At 39.5% G+C, this 24,671-nt stretch overlaps 1 protein-coding gene across 4 annotated transcripts in view; it reads left to right on the top strand.

The window, feature by feature from the left end:
• Positions 1-24,671, top strand: part of THOC2 (THO complex subunit 2) — a 63,978-nt gene that overhangs the window by 1,947 nt on the left and 37,360 nt on the right. For all 4 annotated transcript variants that reach the window (XR_015948649.1, XR_004692422.3, XM_088664498.1 and 1 more), the window contains exons 2-10: positions 8,473-8,516; positions 10,665-10,756; positions 12,328-12,379; positions 15,272-15,342; positions 15,931-16,052; positions 17,642-17,775; positions 18,215-18,381; positions 19,769-19,861; positions 21,084-21,239. Coding sequence is in view for 2 of the 4 variants with exons in the window: in XM_088664498.1 (XP_088520624.1) it covers positions 8,473-8,516; positions 10,665-10,756; positions 12,328-12,379; positions 15,272-15,342; positions 15,931-16,052; positions 17,642-17,775; positions 18,215-18,381; positions 19,769-19,861; positions 21,084-21,239 (931 nt within the window). In the remaining 2 variants the exon portion in view is untranslated. The remainder of the gene's footprint in view (positions 1-8,472; positions 8,517-10,664; positions 10,757-12,327; positions 12,380-15,271; positions 15,343-15,930; positions 16,053-17,641; positions 17,776-18,214; positions 18,382-19,768; positions 19,862-21,083; positions 21,240-24,671) is intronic.

Genomic DNA, 24,671 nt, shown 5'->3' with positions numbered 1-24,671 from the left:
TGGCGTTTGTCAAAAACAGTGTAATGTTAGGTGTCTTGGGCTCTTCCTTCCTTCTTTTCTCTTCCCCGTTATTATTACTATTACTATTATTATTATTATTATTATTATTATTATTATTATTATTATTACTGTCATTATTGTTATTTTAACTAGCCCTCACCTTTTGGTAATATTCCCCACTCCCCACCATAGCTTCACCGACCTTCCTGCAGTTGCATTGTTCGTTTGTCCAACAATTTATTTTTTTCAACCATCTAAATAAAAAGCTATCTTTAGAGAAGCGTGAAACTTGGATGCTGTAAGTGTAAGCCTTTCCCCCACCATCTTAGCTTGCTTTGGGGCTGCCTTCTGGTACCTTCCCCAGTGAGGTTTGTGGTCTTCAGTTTTGTACATCTTAGTGTGGGGCTTCTGCTAATAAAATCTGACTGCTTGCTGAAGATGTAATGGGGTTGGACTGCAACCATAATCCCTCTCACTAGAGAGTGGGTTCCATTGAAGTCAGGCTTGCTTCTGAATAAACGTGCTTAGTAAGATCATGCTATAAAAGTTGCCTTTTTGCAGTTTAGCTGCAGTGGGATTTGAAGACTTTGTGGATCGAGACCTGTCACTATGCAGAAAGCAGATACTTCAGTTAACAACTTACAAATGCTAACAGCTAAACGGAATACAGTATAAATGCCTTAAATGAATTGAATTCAATTTAAATCGAGCAGCTATGCAGTATCCCAGACCACAATTTATAGCCCAGTCCCAATTATGTTTATTCAAATCAAAATCATACTGACATCAATTAAATTTAATTCCAATTAAATTTATTTAGGATTGCAGTCTATAGCTTGAGCTAGTGTGGTCCAACCTCTCAGCCTAAGTGGGACACAAGAGTACTTTAATGCAGAACATGCGGCCACACACTGGATTTGATTTCCATATTGTAAATTAAAGTGCTTGCGATATAGTTAATTATATTTAATATACACAATATATTCAATTGGATATATAAATGAATGCACAATTAACTAAAAGTAATATATTTATTTAATAAATAAAAGTTAATACACAAACAGATGCCCGCTCTTTAACAATGAAGACATTGAGTTCCTGTCAGCATAAGCAGACAGGGTATAAAAGTAAAATCATTTTAGAAGGCTTCTAATAAAAAAACAATTCAAACCTCTTGTGAAGCCAGTAAATAAATGCAGCTTGTGAAGAAGCTTGAAAAGCTTGAAGAATAAATTCCTGAACTTAAATGTAGTATTGTGTGAGGGTGGAACTCTTGTTTCCTCTCCCCAACCCTTCCCAAAAATTCCTGGAGTGAAGAATTGAGATCCAGGGGCAAGAGCTGTTCTCATTTGATTGGGAGAATGGCTGGGGAAACCCAGCCAGATGAATGGGGTATAATTTATTTATTTATTTATTTATTTATTTATTATTCCTGAAATTTCCAGGTCCATAAAATCTTAGCCACAACATCTTGATGGGCTGGTTCAATTATCCATACAGTTTTCATACTTCAGTAGCCCACTATGTGGGTTTGATACAAATATACAGCTGTGAGCAAAGCATCTTAATTTTTTGGTCACAGATTTCCATTTTCAAAGTGTACCACATAGGTTAGACTGTGTTCACCTCTTCCCAGAAATACCTGTTGTCAGGCATGAATGTTAGCTGAAACCCTTGTCTTCATAGAGTTCAAAACCTGTTCTTTAGATGTGTGTTTTGTGCATGATGGAAGTTCCTAACTAATTTTATATTTGTTTTAAAAATATCTTGTTTTTGTAGTCTCTGTTCATAAACATGACTGCTGCTATTCCCCAAAGGTCCCTCATTATCTGCTCTGCTGCTTACTGTATTTTTGTGCCTTTAAATTCCTTGTTGAAAAAAAATCACATTCTAAACTCTTTGCTAGGACCAGCTTAAAGTTCAGTCAGTCATGTGTTAATATTACAACAATTTCTAAAACGTGCAAGGGGTAAGAGAAGATAGGAAATTACAGGCTTATCAGCCTAAAGTCTATCCCAGGTAAACGAGTGAAAAGCATTACATAGGAACCTAGGAAGTTGCCTTATATGAAGTCAGAATATTGATCCATCTAGCTCAGTATTATCTACTTTGACCAGCAGTAGCTCTCCAGAGTTTCCGAGTTTCCAGCACTACCTGGATTGAACCTGGGACCTTTTGTACACAAGGCAAGTACTCCATCACTGAGTTTTGGTTCTTGCCTGAGCTATGAGCTGCAATGATCAAACATACAGAATAATAAGGTTGAAGAGGAAGAATAATAGTTTCTGCAAAGAAAAGGCTTTTCTCACCATTTTTAAAAGAAGTATTTTCTGAGGGTAGCCCCAGAGTGCAGTGCTACCTGCATTGGTACCCTCTAGATGTTTGAATTACATCTCTCATTAGTCTCAACAAACATCTTGCATGCTGTTTGGGGCTGATAATCGTAGTACGAAATACCCAGAAGGCATCAGATTGGGAAAGTCTGGTAGATACAAGTAATTTGGTAAACATTATATAATTGAATTACCAAAAAACACACACCATGTAATGAAGCCTGTCTGTGCCCTTTAAAAAAAAGATGACATGGGGAAAATGTGTTGAAGTTTATAAAATAGCCAGTGACCACATTTGAATGTGGCTTAAGCTATGGTGGTTTATGGCTTACTTGAACTAACTGCAAGAAGATCAAACCTATCCATTCTTAAGGAAATCAGCCCTGAGTGCTCACTGGAAGGACAGATCGTGAAGCTGAGGCTCCAATACTTTGGCTACCTCATGAGAAGAGAAGAATCCTTGGAAAAGACCTTGATGTTGGGAAAGATGGAGGGCACTAGGAGAAGGGGATGACAGAGGACGAGATGGTTGGACAGTGTTCTCGAAGCTACGAACATGAGTTTGACCAAACTGCGGGAGGCAGTGGAAGACAGGAGTGCCTGGCGTGCTCTGGTCCATGGGGTCACGAAGAGTCGGACACGACTAAACGACTAAACAACAACAACAACAGTATGCTAACAACATACTTCGGCAACAGATCATGTTTTATTTTCCAAGCACAAAAAAGGACTGAATCAGACTTGCACTGTAAGCCATGGGGCATGCAAACATGCCCATGGTCAGACAGAATTAGTTTTCATAGCACTATAACTTTTGGTCAACCAATGAAATTGATTGGCAGTAGATTTAGTGCATACAATAGGAAATGTTGCTTCATAAAATGCATATTTAACATAAAAGATTAGTTAACGTTGACAAAAATATAACAGAGCAGGTTTATACAAAATTGTGTTTTAATCTAAACTCAGATGTGGGTGGCGCTGTGGTCTAAACCACTGAGCCTCTTGGGCTTGCTGATCAGAAGGCCGGTGGTTCGAATCCCTGCAATGGAGTGAGCTCCCGTTGCTCAGTCCCAGTTCCTGCCTAGCAGTTCGAAAGCACGTCAAAGTGCAAGTAGATAAATAGGTGCCGCTCCGGCGAGAAGGTAAACGGCGTTTCCATGCGCCACTCTGGTTTTGCCAGAAGCGGCTTAGTCATGCTTGCCACATGACCCTAAAAAACTGCAGACAAATGTCGGCTCCCTCAGCTTGTAAAGCGAGATGAGCGCTGCAACTGTCTGCGACTGGACTTAACTGTCCAGGGATCCTTTACCTTTTTAATCTAAACTCCAGGAGTAAAAATGAGCAGATAATAGCATTAGGCTGGTTTGGTTGCTTATGTTGTTTTGTGGTGGTATAAAAATTCTGAGTTGCCCAATGGTATTTTATTTGGCATCATCTACTGTTGATGGTGATATTCCCAATGAATATTCATATGAGGGAGTTGCGTCTAACTTGTTAGTTGGATTTTTCAAGAATTACTGTTAAAGGATTGCTGCCAGAATTTATTGGGTGAATCCTTTGATTCTGATACCACAAGTATTTCCTCTTTGAATGAAGAGTTGAAAAGATCAAGCACAGAATTTTCAAAAGGAACAAAGAGCAAAATAAAATCACTCTCATATCCAGTAATTATTTCATATTTATCAGGCGTCTCTCGTAGACTAGATGCATGCCTGCAAACTGGTAATGTAAATCATATTTACTTTGCTTCAGCAATTGTTTTAAATGAACAGACCTGTCTTTCCTGCTTTTAACTGGAGGTCTGTATCCTTTGTTGCATCCTATGTACACTGGAAACAGTAAAATAAATGAATGAGTATTAAATGAACTTTAAGACATTATTTTGTTTACTCTTCATACCTTGTAGCTTTCTTTTGGCTTTTCTGGTGGTGACTTTTGGCTTCCTTTTATTTTCAGTACTCTTATTATTATTATTATTATTATTTATTGAGAATGCCAGACAGTGGTTGTTTACTCCCCAATCATAAGTACAGCGATTTGAGAATAAGTCACATTTATGTAAGTTGAATTACCATTTGAGGCTTATGGCTGAAATATATTTGTGAGTCAGTTGCTTTTTAACAGTGATAATCTTATCAATTACAGTGCCATTTCCCCCTTAGAACGCTAAATACATGTTTTGTAGCCATTCTTGCAGTATTGAAAAATCTGCCTTACGGTAGTTGAAATTTCACTTCTTCAAGATGTGAGAAAAACTAGGACTGTTGACTCATGAAAATGTTTTCCTTGCTAACATTGCCTTTGGATAAGGCTGCATCTGGCTGTTACACTAAGCCATAGTTAAGCTTGGCATGAAGAAGCCTCAGAGATCGTCAAGCTCACATTCTCTCCTAAGTGTGTAGAAGTAGGAGGTTGGAAGCATTTGTTTGTTTTTGCTTAAACATGATTTGTTACTTCATGTACATTGATAAACTGGTTACTCTTATCTGAATCAAGGTTTTAGGTCATGTTAATGTTTTTCTTGGTTTATCAGCTCAAACAGAATGATAAAACAGAGTTATGCAGAAGCCAAAATTTCCAAACCGTTTCCCCTAACAGCATGGAAGGTGAAGGGAGTGCATGACCTAAGCCCATTTATGTCACTACTATGTCATGACCTAAATGCTGAAGGTTTTTCTGAATTGCATAACGAAGGGCTATTATATTACATATGCACTTAATAGACATAAATGAATGCTGTTTAAAGATATACTTTCATACACATTCCATTTGTAACTGAGCTGAATTTAAATAACAGATTTTTAAATACAGATAGAAAGAGAATGAAAGAGAGGGAACATGTTAACATATTTAAGACTGTAAAGAAGAAAATACATTATTTAAGTGCGATGTGAGAGACCATTCATGATTTACAGATCCCATTTGCTGTTTCTTTTCTTCATAATTCCATGTACAGTGGTGCCTCGACTTACGAATTCAATCCGTTCCGAAGGCACCTTCGTAGGTCGAAAAATTTGTAAGTCGAAAAGCGCCATTGGAAACGCGATTTCCCATAGGAATGCATTGTAAATGGAAAAATTCGTAAGTCGAAGCAGCCCCATCTAAAAATTCATAAGTCGAAAAAACCCTATCTAAAACCACCGCGATTTCCGTTCGGATGTCAAGAAATTTGTAAGCGTGCGGCCATTTGCCCCATTCACAAGTCAAAAAATTCGGTTGTCGAGTCATTCGTAAGTCAAGGCACTGTACTCATTTACTGTTTAGATGGTTAGGAGTAAAAAAGAAATTGCAGGCTTTTTAAAAAACAAACTGGTCAAGGTCCATTGGTCTTCCTATTGATGGAATCTGTTACATTTGTACTGTATTTGAAGGTTCATATTCTAGAATGTTTTGAACCAGTCTCTTTGCTAAGTTGATTAAGCAGCTGGATGGCAGCTGTGTAGATGTAGTGGCTGGATGATTGTTATGTGAAATTGTTATGGAAGATTTACCATCAATCAGTTTTAGTATTTCTCTGTAGAATTAAACTGTAGTGTTTGTCACAGCAGTAGATATGAGTATAAACATATACTGGTTTTATTTTTCACTCAGTTTGCTGCTTGAGCAAAATCAGTGTACAAACAAAATCTGCTCCTGAACCCTTTTTCTGTCTCTTAAAAATTTGATGGCTGTGTTATGAGCTACCACACCTATCAGCCAATCACCCATTCCCACCACCCTTCTGAGTAATACCCCTCCCCACCCTCACACTATATATAAGGGTCTGGTGACTTTTGTTTCAGTGTATCTGAAGAAGTGTCCATGCACACGAAAGCTCATACCAATGACAAACTTATTTGGTCTCTAAGGTGCTACTGGAAGCAATTTTTTACTTGAAGACGTATTTGTTGTAATTTTCCTGGTAGGCCTTTGTGCCCAGTGACAAACCTACCTGTTGTCAAAGAAATGCAGAAAGTACTGAATGCTTCATAAACAGGCATTTATTCAAGAGGCTGGAGAATAATACCTTTTAAAAAACAAAACACTGTGAACATGGAGAAACTTTTATTTCTGTCCTATAAGCATTAGTGTCTACTAAATATATATACCACCATTCATCCTAAGATGACAGGATTGTTTATAACATAAAAACACAAAATGTAATAATAAATAGCATTTAAAAGGCCATAGATTTTTTAGCAGTCAAAGTCTTTGTTGAAGAGGAATGTTTTCACCTGGCAACCAACTGTGCAATGAAGACACGAGGCAAACATTCCTGGGAAGAGCATTCCACAAACAGGGAGACAAAAAAAGGCCTGTTCCCGTGTTGCCACCCTCTGAAATCCTTTGGGGGTGGGGGCACGAACAAGGGCTCAGATGATTATAGGGTCTGGGTCAGTTCATATGGGGAGAGGGTGGTATTTGTAGGTATTGCAGTCCTGAGACATTTAAGACTTTATAAGTCAAAACCAGCACTTTGAATTGGGCCTGGTGTAGTCAAACCAGGATTGGTGTTATATGGCCACCACATTCTTTACCAGCTTAAGTTTCTGAACTGAAGCAGAGCATAGGCTTTCACTTTCCAGGTAGAGGCACAGTTGATGCACTCCATCCCACTGTGGCTACCTGAGCCTCAAGTGACAGGAAAATATCCAGAAATGCCCTAGGCTACATAACTGCTCCTTCAGAGGCAGTTTAACCCCATCAAGAGCAGGCCACCTTCTATCCATCTCATCTAGCGGACCACCCCCTAACTGTGCTGGATTGAGCTTCAGCTTATTGGCTCTCATCCAGTCCATTACTGAGGCAAGACAGTGGTCCTGCATATCCACTGCCACACCTGCAAATGTAAAAGAGAAGCAGAGCTGTGTGACCATGTAGTCCCAAACCTGGGAAGACCCTACTGACTAGTTTCATGTAGATGTTAAACAACATAGAATATAAAATTGAACCTTAAGGGCCACCACCCCTGCCTTGAAGGCTCCATGGTCCTGAACAACACACCCCAAGCATCCCATCCAAGTAGGACTGGAACCACCACAATTCATGTTCCCTGACCCTCAAGTCTGCCCTGAGTACCTAAGTGGGCATATCTGGGTGAAGCCAACTCCACTTTTATCACCTACCTAGGTCTCAGTAATATAGACCTGATCAGTCTCATTGTCCACAATCACATCATGGTTGAGGGAGATTTTATTTAGAGTCGATGTTGGCATTCAACAGTAGCAGCTGCAGACTTGAGGGCTGGCTGATAGGGCAAGCACGATTCCCCAGGTTGTGGGGTGTGGGTGCTGGCACATAGCACAGCCACTAACTGCCTGTGCTGTGTCTGCCCCACCACCCACATCAGGCTTCCCCTGTGATTGGGGCTCCTCCTACTCTCCCCAGCTCCTCTCCTCCCACACACCTTTTCTTCCCTCCAAAACCAAAACACATTAAGAAAAAGTAAAAACAATTAGGATGGTGTTAAACAGGTAGCCTTTGCCCTTGCTCTCCCCATAAAGTTGCTCTCCCCAAGGGGATTACTCCCATTTGGTTTCAGCCCCTTCTGGGGTGCCAGTTCCCACATCAGCCCAGGGCTTTATATAGTCCCCACTCCCCTGGTAGATTGAGCCCAGGTGGACTGTCAATAAGTCAGCAGTGGGAGAAGCAGGTTAAGTTCTATCTCTGACAGCCAAAAGTGGGAAAAGGCTAGCTTCCTCAAGAACAGGAATCCAAGCAGATGTGGAGAAGGGCCAGGTTGAAAACTCCCCTCCACCACTGATTGGTGTTGCTGCCTCGGTGGGTGGGTTATAGGACCAAGGTATTAATGTATTTGTTTATCTGTGATCCTATCTTTAGCATCAACTTTCAGTGTAATGTATTATTGAGTCACAAAATTTTGAATATTATGGAAACACAAAAGTTGAGTTAAGAAATGTCAGCTGTTCTTAGAGCCAGTTGCGGGAAATGAACCTAACGTTTCCCTTCCTAACTCCATTGAATTATGGTGTTCAGGTTGTCCTGAATACTGCTTGAATTATAAATAACAACAAATGTGTGTAGTTTGTTTGTTTAAAGCTTGTGTATTCTACCACACAATCAAAAATAATAAATTTTCAGGAGGCAAACTTTCTGGGAACTAAGATGCTAAAAATTTCATTTCATTTCGTTTTAGCTTGCAGCTTTGTCGTAATCTGTCTGAAAATGCAACTTTCAGAGGTAAGTAAATACATTTAAGGCTTTTTAATAAAAAATAATGAAAGTAATCTCTAGTTATAGAGATCAGGATCTACAGTGAGGGGGGGAAAGTATTTGATTGCCTGCTAAATTTGCCTGTTTGCCCTCTTGATGAAGAAATGACCAGACCATAATTTTAATGGTAGGTTTATTGTAGCTGTGAGAGACAGAATAACAACAGGAAAACCCCCAGAAACCCAGAAGACAAAAGTCAGTGATTGATGTGCATTACAATGAGTGAAATAAGTATTTGATCCCCTATCAACCAGCCAGATGTCAGGCTACCTTGCTCAAGACAGCACATGTACAGGCCCTTCTGCAGTTTGCCAATGCACATCTGAATGACCCAGAGGAGAACGGGGTGAAAGTGTTGTGGTCAGATGAGACCAAAATCAAGCTCTTTGGCATCAACTTAACTTGCCGTGTTTGGAGGAGGAGGAATGCTGCCTACAACCCCAAGAACGCCATCCCCACCGTCAAACATGGATGGGGACATATTATGCTTTGGGGGTGTTTTTCTGCTAAGAGGGCAGGACACCTTCGCCGCATCGAAGGGACGATGGACGGGACCATGTATTGTCAAATATTGGGTGAGCACCTCCTTCCCTCAGCCAGGGCATTGAAAATAGATTGAGGATGGGTATCCCAGCATGACAATGATCCAAAACACATAGCCAAGGCAACAAATGAGTGGCTCAAGAAGAAGCACATTAAGGTTCTGGAGTGGTCTAGCCAGTCTCCAGACTTTAATCCCATCGAAAGTCTGTGGAGGGAGCTGAAGGTTCAAGTTGCTACACGTCATCCTCTAAATCTTACTGACTTGGAGAGGATCTGCAAAGAGGAGTGGGACAAAATACCTCCTGAGATGTGTGCAAACCTGATGGCCACCTACAAGAAAGGTCTGGCCTCTGTAATTGCCAACAAGGGTTTTGCCACCAAGTACTAAGTCATCTTTTGCAAAGGGATCAAATACTTATTTCACTCATTATAATGCACATCAATCTCTGACTTTTGTCTTCTGGGTTTCTGGGGGTTTTCCTGTTGTTATTCTGTCTCTCACAGCTACAATAAATGTACCATTAAAATTATGGTCTGGTCATTTCTTTGTCAGAGGACAAATGGGCAAATTTAGCAGGGGATCAAATACTCCCCCCCCCTCACTGTAGAAACTTTCAAAACTAGTTGTGTGCCTTCAAACTAGTTTTAAACATGATTTTTGTATAGCAGCCATTCCACACCACATAGCTAGCTACTTTTCAAATGAACATCTTAAAAACATTTTAACATATGCATGGAAAAGTTTATTCAAAGAAGAAAGTATATACAGTCCCAATAGTTGTATGCCAGCCGTTGGACTAGTCTGAGATAGTGATCACTCATCCCAGACTACTGTTAAAAAAGGACAAACTTTATCATGAATAAAAGACAGGATTTTGGAGCAATACCTGGTCCCTATAATTTACTCAGGAGGCACTCAGTGGTGCTGTGGGTTTATATTCAAATAAACCTGAGATATGCCTACTTAATTTGCTTCTGCCTATGGTAGAAGGAAGTAGGATACAGCTAATAAGTGTGAGGAGCTTCCTTCACTCCTCTAGAAGTTTCTTGAGGATGAAGTAACGGTGCAAAAGGTTAAAAATGAGTTAAATTAAACTTATCCATTAGTACTGTGAGCGGATCACAGTTCTTAGCACTTTTTGGTTTAAGCGATGTTTTCTTATGGCAATAGTAACGGATAAACTTGAAAAGAGATCATTGAGCGTGTAATATATAAATTTGGTATATTTTTGGATCAGAGCTCTTGCACAGTCTCTTGGGACATTCCCTTTTGCAAGCCTTCTTGAAACCAATAGGAACTGTGCAACAGCACACTGCTCTGATACCTATATATTAGACATTTTTCACCTTTTATCAAAAACCTGTCTTGAAATCATTTTTGGCAAAAAACAGGTTTTAGTGAAAAAGAATTGGATTGAAATCTATCTTGGTAATATTCAGCCATCATTTGAACGTAATTGGAAATAACAAAATGAATTCTGTGAAATTATTGTATAGGAATGCTATAAAATACACTCATGAGAGTTTAAAATTACATAATTCAGCACAATTCCCCCCCCCCATGTCTTGCAGGTATCCAGCAGGCTTTATATGAGCTTGCATACCATGTTGTCAAGGGAAACCTAAAGCATGATCAAGCATCCAGTGTCTTTAATGATGCAATAGTAAGTATACTTTTGTGGTACCTATTACCAAAAACTTCTTAGTTTAACACTGTTTTAAATTTCCAAATGAAAGTTGGAGAATGGTTTTCTGCCACAATTCTGTTCTTTGTGCCAGAATGTTCTAAGTAGGAGGTTTGAATGTCAGGCTGACTACTAATAACAAAATCTGTTTCTGATTCATTTTGATGTAATTATACTATTTAAGGTTTGGGGAGCAGAACAAAAATGAGGTGGCTTATGATTAAAATTTCATTTCTGTGTTTTAATTAGGTGGTCACTATAGTGGTACCTCTGGTTGCAGACATGATCTGTTCTGGGGTGCTGTTTGCACCCTGAAAAGTCCGTAACCAGAGTGGCGCTTCTGTGCATGTGCGAACCATGCAGGACAAAACCTGCGTTCTTAACTTAAAAAATGCAATGTGAAGCTTTTGCAAGAAGAGGTATGACTGTATTCTTAGTCTAAAACGAGTTGGCAAACTATGAGCCACGAGCCGGATCCAGACCAATTACCCTCAGGATCTGGTCTGCAGACGTTTCGTGGATCGACGATTCTGTTGTTAATTTTTTTCCATTAACTTTTTTTCTGGTGCAACCATTTCCTCCCCCAGTGCCATTTCCCCCCCTTCTCCCTCTCACATACGCTTCCTCTCCCCCCCCCCCCGGGCTTCTCCCTGCCCTTCTTCCTGGCCTGCGTAGTGGAGGAAGGGGGCTGGGGTGAGCTGGCTGAGCACCATTTTGGGCAGCGCCTCTCCGGAGACAGCCCTTTCGGGCCTCTCCCGCCGCCGCCGCTGCGAGCTTCTGCTGCTCGTAAGGGCAGGCACAGGAGCCGCGGTTGGGAGAGGTGCTGCGCTGTGCTCTGCCAACCATGGCTCGTGTGCCTGCCCTTGCGAGCAGCAGAGGCTGTTGTTGGCGGCGGCGGGACGAGCAGCCCAAAAGCAGCCCTTACAAGGACAGGCACAAGAGCTGCGGTTTGGAGAGTGCAGTGCCGACAGCAGCAGCATAGGTAGGCAGGGGGAGGGGAGGGGCTGGGGAGAGAGGGGAAGAGAGAGAGGCCCCCTCTGCTGCATGTGTGTGGTCTGGCCCGCCACAAGGTCTGGGGGATGGTGAACTAGCCCCCTCCAAAAAGTTTGCTGACCGCAGGTCTAACACAACTAAGGGTACAGTTGAGCCAAGCTAATTCAGCACATGTTTAAGTGCTATTGATGTGTACGGGATGAACACTTGTTCATACTTAACTTCTCCACTGAAATCAGTAGGATTTCAGAACATACAATTTAACCAGTTTCATGGCCTACATTTGAGTTTGAGAGTGAAGAGGATTTCACTTTGTGCTTTAAATGGTGTTTCTTGAGACTGCTGTAGTCACTGTTCTTAAATAGTCTGTTTTATAATAGCTTATAGCTGATGACCTCTGGATTATATTGCAGAGGCAATTTGCCATTGCTCTTCGGATAAAAACTAAAAGCATGTGAGACTTAACAGTTGTATCAGTTTTCCTTAGCTGTTGGGGCGACACTCTGATGTATACAGTTAAAACATACTGTACTCACCAAGCTGTTTTCTTTTAATAGGAATTTCGGGATGACATGCCCTCCATTCTGGCAGATGTATTTTGCATTTTAGGTAAGCCCACCCCCCTTTACCTTCAGAAGCACTGTCACATTTAGTATGTAGCACCCAGGTCACCATGAAGGGATAAGGTTAACTTCTCTTGAAATAATCACTACTTCTAATAGCAAGCTCAGGTGCTTAGTGCTGATAACTGTGGAGCCAAAACAGGGGCATTCAGATACAAGAGGGACTATCATTATGCTTGGAGAAACATCAAGGTTTGCGGGAGTATAGTAAATGGGGTGGGGCGGGGAGAACTCACCCACACAAGTCCAATGAGGACCGAGTATGATCAGTGATTATGGAATGCTGCATGTCTATTGATGAGCGAAAGGGCAATAAGGGAGAGAAGCAGAATCAAAAAGTGTCCTAAAAGAGAACAGGTCTGGCTGGAAATTTGAACAGGACAACTTTACATTGCACTGTTTGTGTCAAGTTCTTGTTGTTCGGAGTGTTTTTTAACCAGTTTCTTACAACACGATACTTTAATTTGTTTTAGCAGATATTGAAAAGAAATTTGCTGTATTTTGTACAGAAAAGCAGTCCAAAAATCACATATATTTTAGCTTACATTGTTGCTTGTACAGTGGTACCCTGTTTCTCATATTTTAAGACATACCCATAAAATAAGCCATAGCAGGATTTTTAAGCATTCAAGGAATATAAGCCATACCCCGAAAATAAGACATAGTGATAGGCGCAGCAGCAATGCCGGCCGCAGCAGGAGGAGGAGGAAAAAAATAAGACATCCCTTGAAAATAAGCCATAGTGTGTTTTTTTGAGGAAAAAATAAATATAAGACATGTCTTATAATATGAGAAACACGGTACCTCTGGTTATTCGTTCCAGAGGTCCATTCTTAAACTGAAACCGTTCTTATCCTGAGGCGTGCTTTTGCTAATGGGGCCTCCCACTGTGCGCACGATTTCTGTTTATATCCTGGAGCAAAGTTCGCAACCAGGAGCAGCTACTTCCGGGTTAGCGGAGTTTGTAACCTGTAGCGTTTGTAACCAGAGGTACCACTGTACATGTAAAGCAAGTTTCTGCAGCAACCTCTGAGTACTGTATATGGTTATGCTGATAGAATAAAATGCTTATCCAAAAGCATTAATTCCTAGCTACCATAAAATTAGAGGATGATAATCCACTAACCAAACAATTATTAAGATTTAATGTGACTATCTTGGACCATTCTATGTTAGTGATTTCTAAAGCTTGGTTATTATTCAGCAATGAACACATTGTATTCTATACAGTATCTGAGTAATCATGGTTTAAATAAATGAAATTAGTTATATGCTAAGTTTGGTGTCATTATTATTTACAGTTTTTTTGATGCCTTATAGGTTTTCAAAGCATGTTCATGGGAAATTGTTTCCTATTCCTGTTTTCAAATTTATTCAAATTAATGTATTAAATGTTGCTTACCAAAAATGGTTACAAATTAGAAATACAGTGGTACCTCGGTTTATGAACACAATTGGTTCCGGAAGTCTGTTCATAAACTGAAGCGTTCATAAACTGAAGCGAACTTTCCCATTGAAAGTAATGGAAAGTGGATTAATCTGTTCCAGACGGTCCGCGGGGTACTTAAACTGAAGCGTTCATAAACTGAAGCGAACTTTCCCATTGAAAGTAATGGAAAGTGGATTAATCCGTTCCAGATGGGTCCGTAGAGTACTTAAACTGAAGCGTTCATAAACTGAAGCATGGGTGTAATTGGTTCCGGAAGTCTGTTCATAAACTGAAGCGTTCATAAACTGAAGTGAACTTTCCCATTGAAAGTAATGGAAAATGAATTAATCCGTTCCAGATGGGTCCGCGGCATTCATAAACCGAAAATTCATAAACCGAGGTGTTCATAAACCGAGGTTCCACTGTATGAAGAAGGAGAAAAAACTAAAATTATTAAAAGGAAGGCATGTGTATGAAAAATAAAATAGTCTTAGACTTTTGCAACCTTGGCAGTTTCTGTTTTAACCGCAGATAGATTCTCTTTATAGGCATAATGTTTGCTAGTTGTGTTAAAACATTGCAGGGGAGAGAAAATATGATACAAATCTAGATGTAGGCAGGTTGTAAATCATGTCTGAAATTATTTGTCTTATCAGGTCCTGAGCTAAATAATGATTAGATTTGTGACTTGGTCACAATTGTGTGATTAGATCTGTGAATATACAAGAGTGTTAGTATCATTAGATATAGCTGCCAAGTCTACCACTGAAAAATGCGGGATCAGCAGCAGTGCGGTGCTGGAAGTCGCTTCTATGCATGTCTCGACATGCGTAGAAGCAACTTCCGGTGCCGGCGCTGCCCGATTTCCGGTGCCCAGATATGGGCAGAGCGGCACCCGAAATGGAGCCTCCCTGGCAGGTAGGAAATCCAGGGGATTTCCAGGATTTTTTTTCTATTCGGGATAACAGTGGGAAACGGATTAAAATCCGGGGGTTTCCTGTGAAAAACGGGAGACTTGGCAGCTATGCATTAGACTGCAGTTGGCAAACCTGTGCACACTTATGTAGGACTAAGCCTTATTGAATGCAGTTTTCTTCTCAAGAAGCATGCACAAGATGGCACTATTAAGTAATTCTGGGCTTTATTTAAAATAAAGCTGCAGGAAATAGCATTCTAATTTAGGCTCGGGGAATGAGCTAATCTTACATTTACTGTATTTAATAAGAAACTTCTAAAATCAATCCTTATTACTGGAATAGCCAACTATTCCTGTGAGCCAAATTATACCTATCAAACAAGTACTCCGGAAACACTAAATTCTGGGGTAGTTGTTTGATAGGCATATTTTCAGGATATTTTCTGAAATGAAAAATCACAGAACAGAAGACTCAGAAATCAGGCAAATATTGTTGATACATTATACCAATTCATCTTGTGTTGTTTTTTAAGATATAGAAACTAGTTGCTTAGAAGAAAAAAGCAAGAGGGATCAGTTCATGCAGTTGGTGTCAGCATGTTTGGTAAGTTATGCTTCTGTATATTTTTTGCTTTAAAAAAAGGAAAATGTTGAGTTTTAGGTGGCGATGTCAAAATTTCTATGCAGGGTATAATTAGATTGCTGATCCCTACATTTTAGCTACATTTTCGTTATCCAGATTTAATGCATTTTTCTGAGACAGGCCATTTGTGAAAAGATGACAGTCTCCAGTTCATTTTGCTGCCCTCTTGTGGAATTTATACAGTTCTGCACAAGTGAAATGTAGAATTTCACCCCTTGAAACTTATGCTTAGCTCTCAGTTCACTGCTAAACCTGTGTCTGAGCTGTGCCTCTTTAGATTATACCGGTAGGTGGGGTTCCAAGTGACTGAATGTTTTTCTGTCGTCTCTCTCTCTCGGAAGTACCATATTATAGAGAGAAATCTAGGCTAGAAACCTCCCATTTTCTTGCTAGGAAGGCTTTTTTGTACCAAGAAACGTTCAGTCACATGAGTTTCACCAGGCTTGAATCTTCATGTCTTTAATTTGAATTATTTTTGTTTTCATTGTAAGATAACCAAAGGTCAGATGCTGCAATAGATAATGTCTATTGTGTTCTTTTTCCACTCAGTACTTGGTTTCAGATACTATACTAAAAGAACGTCTGGACCCAGAAACATTAGAATCATTAGGACTGATCAAGCAGTCTCAGCAGTTTAATCAGAAATCTGTGAAAATCAAGACAAAACTTTTGTAAGTACAAAACTAAGTTCCAATTGAGTGTATTCCAACAGCTTTTTAAAATAATAAGTTCGTCCAAATGTTTATGTCCTGTCTTATCAGATTGTAGAACTTGTGGCTGCAGTCTAAACAGCCACTTGTACAGTACATACCTGGGGCTCATTGAAATACTGTATGCAGATAGGAGTTGCAAATGGCTTCTTCCAGCTGCATTATTTTGCATCTATTAAATGCTTATACTGTATAGAGAGGTTCACCAGTCTTCAAGTAGTGGCTTTCTGTGTGGTGTCTGTGTGAGAGTGAAAAGCATTAATATGTATGTATGTAACATCATACACAAAACTTTGGATCTAAATCCTTTGTCATCTTTGACACAGAAGTATCTCATGACTGTAGGAATACCTTGCCCTGTTTCAAAGATAAGTTTCACTCTTTATTTTGGAATTAATGTTAAATGGTTCTGTGTTCATAATATTGTACCGTACACGGGCACCAGGTTTTTGCACTGTGAGATCAGGAAATGCAGTTCCTCAAATACAGTATCTGAAAATTTCAGATATTTCATCTTGAGCATGATGTACTACTGTATGTGTCTCTCTGGCTGCATTTTAGCCAAAGTCTTGAACCATTTAGGCTAAAAACCTTTCTCAGCGACCACATTCAGCATGCTGGGCTGAAGCTACAAGTTGATGCATGTAGCTTAAACACTTTTATTTCATTGTTGTTCTTATATTATTGTTACATTATTATTATAATCAGTGAAACAAAACATGGAGCAGCAGACTTTGTGTCTGAACCAGTGTTTGTTTCTCTCCAACAAGCCATGAATTCTTTTTTGGATTGCTGCTGAGACATCCGTTATTTGGTTTGTTTCACTACTCAAGCAAACTAAGAACACTTAAGCAGCTTGTATCAGCATGTAGCTTATACGCAGTACAATGGAACCTCGCTTTATGAACACCTCGGTTTACGAATTTTCGGTTTACGAACGCTGCGGACCCATCTGGAATGGATTAATTCACTTTCCATTACTTTCAATGAGAAAGTTCGCTTCAGTTTATGAACGCTTCAGTTTATGAACAGACTTCCGGAACCAATTACACCCATGCTTCGGGTTAAGTACGCGTCACGTTGAGTACTCCGCGGACCCGTCTGGAATGAATTAATCCACTTTCCATTACTTTCAATGGGAAAGTTCGCTTCAGTTTATGAAGGCTTCAGTTTATGAACAGACTTCCGGAACCAATTGTGTTCATAAACCGAGGTACCACTGTAGAGTTAAATCAAGAGTGGGAACCTTATGCCCTTCAGAAGTTGCTGAACTACAACTCCCATCAGCCCTAGCAAGCATGGCCAAGGGCCAGAGATGATGATAGTTTTAGTTAAGCAAACATCTGGAGGGCCAAAGGTTCTCCATACCTGGGTTAAATAGACCATATAAACGAATTCTTAAATTGAATTAAGTTTCACATCTAAGGAAACGTAATATGAAAACCTAGAGAAATAAATGCCGATATGATCAGTTCAGTATTACTGTAAGTACTGGCTTTAATTTAAAAATGTAAACATGTTATCTTTGTTCTTTATTCTTATTTCTGTAGTTATAAGCAACAGAAATTCAATTTATTAAGAGAAGAGAATGAAGGCTATGCAAAACTGATTGCTGAACTCGGCCAAGATTTATCTGGCAATATCACCAGTGAACTGATCTTAGAAAATATCAAATCTTTAATAGGTAAGGCAAATACACTGGCATGTTGACATTTTTCCTGGATATGATATGTCTTGGATTTAACCCAATGCTAATTTTAATTTATAAACACTTCCGCCCCCCAAAACTGAATGTTGCCTGGTTTTGAACATTCAGCCCAACTGAAATTTTAGCCATGTCTCTATAGTTTCTAAGGGAGGTATATGACCTAAGTCACATTCCAAATAGGCCCGCTGTAACTTAAGTTAGTCAGAAACAACCCTTAATTCTGATATCTAGTCCTGTAAAGACACAGGGCAAATTCCATATTCCTGTAAATGTACTGATATTGATGTGCCTAATTATGAAAGACTGTTAATAAATTTCTGTTTAGAATTGATAGAAAACATTTTCTGATACAGCTAAAAGGGTTGTTTTAGTTGCCTTAGGCAGTGATAACTTTTTAAATCTTTTTTTTTTGTAGGGTGTTTCAACCTCGATCCTAATAGAGTGTTGGATATTATTTTAGAAGTCTATGAATGCAGGCCAGAATGTGATGAATTCTTTGTACCTTTGATAGAATCTTATATGTATATGTGTGAACCTCAAACACTCTGCCATATCCTTGGATTCAAATTCAAGTTTTATCAGGTAATGCAGGTATTGGTAGTCTAAAATTCATTGGTATTAGTGTGTTTTTCAGTTACCTGATGCTTATTTTCTTAATATGAAACATTAGTCTGAATAATTTTGTGTCGGATCCAGTTAGTTGTACTTAAGCTTAATTGAGTTGAATGTGAAAAGGTAATCATGGCTAGCTTTTTATGTTTACTTGGACCTAAGGTTTTAATGAGCCTCATAGCTTTAAATCAGGGTTCCCAAACTAAGGCCCATGGGCCGGATGTGGCCCAATCGCCTTCTAAATCCGGCCCGCGGACGGTCTGGGAATCAGCATGTTTTTACATGAGTAGAATGTGTTCTTTAGAATGCATCTCTGGGTTATTTGTGGGGCATAGGAATTCATTCATTATTATTTTTCAAAATATAGTCCGGCCCCCACAAGTTCTGAGGGACAGTGGACCGGCTGAAAAAGTTTGCTGACCCCTGCTAAATGTGCATGCTGCTTAATGAGGAGCTATGCAGATCAGCTTATAAATATCCTTTGTGTTTTCCACTCCTTCAAATTGTTTTATACAGTTCTTGTCTTTAAACAGCACAGAAATACATTTAAAAATGTTTACCTTAGGATAAAATGTTTTGAAAATGTGTACATTGAGATAAATTGAATACATATTTAACAGAGTGCTTTTGCATTAAGATTGCAAATCAGTGCTGAATAGTTTTAAGCATCAAACCATGTGAAATTGGCACAGAGGACAACATACCGTGCATTCTCTTATCACAGTCCCACACCAACCCACAATATGTTTGGAAGTGCCAAAAGGGAGATGAAGCAAACTCCTCCCTCCCCAGTGATGGCATTGCTAGGATTTGAGTGCTTTGTACTTGGGAGATGAGCTCATCTTTCTCCCGTGGTGAAGGTTGTTTATCTTCTGAGCCTGACAAGTCTCTGTGATGGCTGATCCTTATCTCCATCACACCATTTTGCCTCTGAAGCTGTTGCTCACAGTTTCTGGCTCAAGCAGAGGGGCAGCTGTCGCCATAACTGGCTCTACGGAGGAGATGAAAAACGTGGGTATAGGGAGAGGTGAACATAATCCTCTTTGTTCTGTTCATCGTCTCTTGTGATCCCCCTCCAGTGGATCTGTTTTTTGCAGTCACACTAGGCTAATTCATATTATAGAAGTTATTACAGCAAATTAAGGAAAATTGAACTGTCAGAAGATTAAGCACTTAGACTTTTTTTTAAAAGCAGTGGTAATATAACAACTGATTCATTCACCACGGTGCAAGTTCTTGCATGCAGATGCCTTCTGTGTTAAACCTCCACCCTCTTTACCTTTGTATTAAAATGGAGGACCCTCTAATGTTCTGTAACACTCTGAACTGCCTTTCTAAAGCTATTCTTTTCTTTTAGGAGCCAAATGGAGAGACACCTGTTTCTTTGTATAGAGTTGCTGCAGTACTTTTGCAAAGCAATCTGATAGATTTGGAAGACCTTTATGTACACGTAAGTTATTAATTTTTCTTGAAGTGAAAACTTCTCATATGAATTATTTTTATTGAGATTGTTACTTGTGGCTTACAAAAAAAAAACCCCAGTATCTCATTGCTAATTTCTGTGCACATTTGCATTCTGGACTGTTCATGTAGTTGCTTATTGGTAAGTTTATCTCAGTGTCAGATCACAGGGGAAAACCAGGATCTTGTATGTTTGTCTTCCCCACTGTAGAAGATAAGGTAAGCATTGATTTCAAGGATGTTTTGCAGTTGCAAAAAACAAATTTCTCTAAGGGCACATCTCGAACATCATCTCTTTATACTTTTTCTATTGACTTCAGTGGATATAATGTGCAATAGACGCTAAATGTAAGCATTTTGTTTAAATTACTGTTTTTGACTACCTAATGTGAGTTCTTATACTTAAGTTTTTTCAAAGCTTTTTTTAAATGGGTAGGTGTTTGAGGAAAGATTAATAAAAGTTTTGATGTTTTGTTAAGAAAACCTGCCATAAAGTCTATGATATTTGTGAAACACTTAGGTTTGTAATTTAGATTTTAAGTAACAAATTGTAAGGCTGATTATGATCTCTCACAATAAAAAGGTTTTTTTCATTAAAATTTGTAAATAATTACCATTCTCATACAATTTACGCTTTGTATCAAACTGCCCCATCCAGTGTATCAACGGGCCCCGTAGGTGAGGCAGAATGATACAAAACCCATTTTTTTAACTCAAGTCATTATATTTTCATTATCTTCCAACTTTAAAGGTTTATTTTGATTGCTATTATAATACTGATTAGTTATGCCATGCATAAAGCAAAAAAATTATTACTTGACTCATTTTTGTTAAATAAAATATGAGATTGAATTTTTCTGCATCAATCTGCCCCGCCTCACCCTAAATCAATAAAAAAAAATCTGATTTATTTTTCTTTTTCTTTTTTAAAAAACCATTGTTTTAAATCCACTCTGGCTTAAACTGGTTTCTGGCTCAGACATAATGAGGAACTGACACTAATAAACCATATATGTACTTGAAAATGGGCACTTGTGGCGGGAGGGGTAAGGATGTAGCCCAGAGGCACAATACTTGTTCTTAATCTCGTAATCTTCAGCTCCGGTATTTCAAGTATCTCTTTTAGGGAGTTTTACTGAAGATTACAGTAGGCATCTGTATTCACAATTAAGTAAAACATCTTTATAAGAATCTCCAAATTGTCTCTTTAGCTCCTTCCAGCAGACAACACTATTATTGAAGAACATAAACGAGAAATTGGAGAAGCCAAACTAATTGTGAGGAAGCTTACAGTGGTTGTATTATCTTCTGAAAAGACTGAAGAGAAAGAGAAGGAAAAGGAAAAGGAAGAGGAGAAAACAGAAAAAGTAAGTTCTAAGGATATTTAGAGTTGTAAATCTAGCACAGATATCCAGACACCTCAGTTGAGCAGAACTTAAATAGCACATTTTTTGCAGTTACAGAAATTTATTTTACTGAGAGTTTTTTTGGGGGGGGGAATATGCAGCTGCTGAAAAACAAAAGCACTTGTAACTAATTCAGAGCTCTTGGACAAATCTGATAAGCTGTGTGCCCATTAAACCCAAATTCTGTGATTAGAATGAACAGTTCAAATTCAGTATTTATATCTTATCTGCTTTCTATATTCATCTTTTTTAAAAAAAGATGCTTTCTAAAGAGACAGTGTGGTGTAGCATATATTTTGCATGCAGAATGACAAAAGTCAAATTTCTAGTTAAAAGGATCATGTAGATAATGAGGAAGGAATGACCTGAGACAGAGCTGCTGTCAGTGAGACATAGTTGGCAATACTGAGTAGATGGGCAGGCGGGGAAAGAGTTTTGTATGGTCTTCAAAACCAGTGTGCGGGTGTTTGCAGCATTACAGAGCAATGCAACAGCAGGGCGGGGAGAACCAAAGGTGGACAATCCAGTTTCCCCAAACACACTACTGGGCTTGTGGCAGCAGAGCAAAAGCGGGAAGAAAGTGGCAGTATTGATCCTCTTTCCAAGGTTTTGATTTTTCCTTTAGCAATATTGCTCCCATTGGAAACAGTAGGAGAGAGAATAAATATACCAGCTCCAGGGCTGGTATGTTTCCCTCCATTTTGTGGCCATATCAGGGGTCATTTTTCCTGTCTGCCCTCAGCCAAGCCTTCTTTATACTTCTGTTGAGGTTAAAGCTCTGATGTTGGTAAAGCAAGTGAGATAGAGATAGAGTACTTTATTACGGCCATAGGCCCATATCAAGATATCAACACAAAACAATGTACATCGTACAACAGAACAAAACAAAACAAAAGTAAACAAAATCAATTCCATTCATAAAAATCCTATCCCTATAAATATTATAAAATTACAATTACAAGGTAAAAAATATCACTTAGATCATCTGGTCACCACTATAAATCAAACATTAGGGCAAAAAATCAATAATCATAAAGTAACCCATTTTTCCTCTTGTAGGATAGAACTGCAATCAGGTATCTAGCTACAAGGAGTGATCTACTTGGCTCATTATCCTGTAACAGATATGTTACCTGGGATTCCGAAGTCTTATCCAAAGTTTCAGATATTAAGGGGGATAAAAATCTGGTCCGAGGGACCATGTGCAAGGGGCAACAGAATAATATATGATGGAGGGATTCTATGGATCTGTTGTCACATGCACACAGAACTGAACTCTGGCCTTTCGAGAACCTATTATTCACAACATTGCAAGGAAAGACATTAAATCTTGCCTTAATAACCTATGGGCCTCGACTGATAGGGATGTCAAATAAGATGGAATCTGCGGGGAGGGCACTATGCCGAGGTTCGATGGTGAACAGGTACCACTTCGCATTATGACATTTTGCTGGAGGTCCATCTCCTCTAGTTTTTGCTTGAGGGTTCTTTTAGCTGTGACAAGGTCTAGTTTCAACAAGTCCGAAGGGGACAGTCCATAGGACACAATTTTAGTATGGATCGTTTTTGCCCAGGGACTAGGAAACTCGTCTCGCCAAAGCCATTGAATCAAATAACGATTCGGAAGCCTGTACCACAGAGACAGCCAATAGCATAGAATACGCCTCCAGAAAATAGTTTCTAGAGAGGAGATTTTTAATTCTAAGCGAATGGCTGAATTACTGACACACTGAGGCAGTTTTAATAGACGTCTCATGAATTGATTTTGGATTACCTCCAAAGGCCTTAAATTTACTGCGGCCCCCCTATAGTGGGGCGGCATAGGTCATTGTCGCGATCACTTTGTTGTTAAATACCTTCAAGGCGGATGGAACATGGAGAGCCCCGTCAGAGAAGAAAAAGCGCAAAAGCGCGAAAGAAAGGGCTTTGGCCTTATTTAGGGTATATGCAATATGTGCTTTCCAACCCATATTGTGTTGGAGATAAACTCCTAGGTATTGAAATTTAAAAACCTGTTTGATAGGTTTCCCGTCTAGTTCCCACTTATATGATTTTCGACTTTTGGAAGAAATTAGAACTTTGGATTTAGATTGGTTTATGGTGAGAAAATTGGATTTACAATATGAAGCAAAGTGCCCTCCTAAGGCCAATTCTCGAAAAAGAGAGGAGCACTGCATCGTCTGCGTAAAGTAATAGTGGGCAGCGGTAGTTTGCAAGGCGGGGGGCGTGGATGGTTATTTGGGATTCAGCTAAGGGTGCCCTCATATCGCTAATGAATAAATTGAAAAGAAGAGGGGCTAAGATACACCCTTGCCGGACTCCTCTGTTGATGGGTACAGAATTTATGAGGTCACCGGCAGGGGTTATTCTCACCCTGGCAGCCGACCCTTCGTGAAGTTGAATCATTAGCCATAATAACCTCCTATCAATTCCCCAGCGTGCCAATTTTTCCCAAAGTAGCCTTCTGGGAATACTATCAAACATGGCTTTGAGATCTATAAAGGCCGCGCAAAGTTGGCCTCGAGTTGGAAAAGTATATTTTTGAGCTAGATGGTACAAAACTAATACATGGTCGGTAGTTAAGTGATTTGGTCTAAATCCTGCTTGTTCAGGGCCTATCAGTTGTTTTTCGTCAGACCATTGGACAAGTCTGGTTAACAGGAAGCGTGCATATATTTTCCCAATTATTGACAAAAGACTGATGTTTCTATAGTTCCCCGGATCAGCTGGGGAACCTTTTTTGTAAATTGGAATTATAATTGCATCCTTCCATGTTTTGGGTACAAGTCCAGTTGCGTTGATGGCATCAAAAGTAATAGCAAGGATTTTTGCCCACCAAGCAGGATGGAGTTTAATGGCTTCCGCCGGGACCAGATCGGGCCTGGGGGCTTTACAGATCTTAAGTTTAGCGATTAAATCCAAAATTTCATCCGGCTCAGTGGCAGGCCAAATAGGGAGGTGTTCAAACAGATCATCAAACGTATAGGTCTTGGTTTCTGTTAGCGCAAAATATTTCCTTAAAAATAGTTTCCAAACTGGGGCAGGGATGACTGTTAAGGGGTACTTTTTAGATCTTCTATTAACGAGGTGCCAGAATTGTCGTGAGTTTTGGGATCTGGAGGCGACTATTAGCGCTTGTCAGTGATTTTGCTGCCACTTACGCTTGGCTATTTTCTGAGCCTGCTTGTATGCAGTTTTGGCTTGTTGATAATTCGGGGGTAGTACTAGGGCGCCAGAGAATTTATACTCATTGTAGATAGTGCAGAGGTGCTGTCTAGCTTGTTTGCATTGCGAGTTAAACCAGGGAGCACCAATCTTGTATTGGGTCCGGTTAACTCGGTGGGCCGGTACTGTGAAGAAGGATGTGAGATCTTCCATAAACAAAGAAAATGC

This window comes from Zootoca vivipara, chromosome Z2 (genome assembly GCF_965207765.1).
Source record: "Zootoca vivipara chromosome Z2, rZooViv2.hap1.1, whole genome shotgun sequence".
NCBI classification, from domain to species: Eukaryota; Metazoa; Chordata; class Lepidosauria; order Squamata; family Lacertidae; genus Zootoca; species Zootoca vivipara.
Note: the sequence above shows the minus strand (reverse complement) of the source record. Positions and strands in the feature narration are given on the sequence as shown.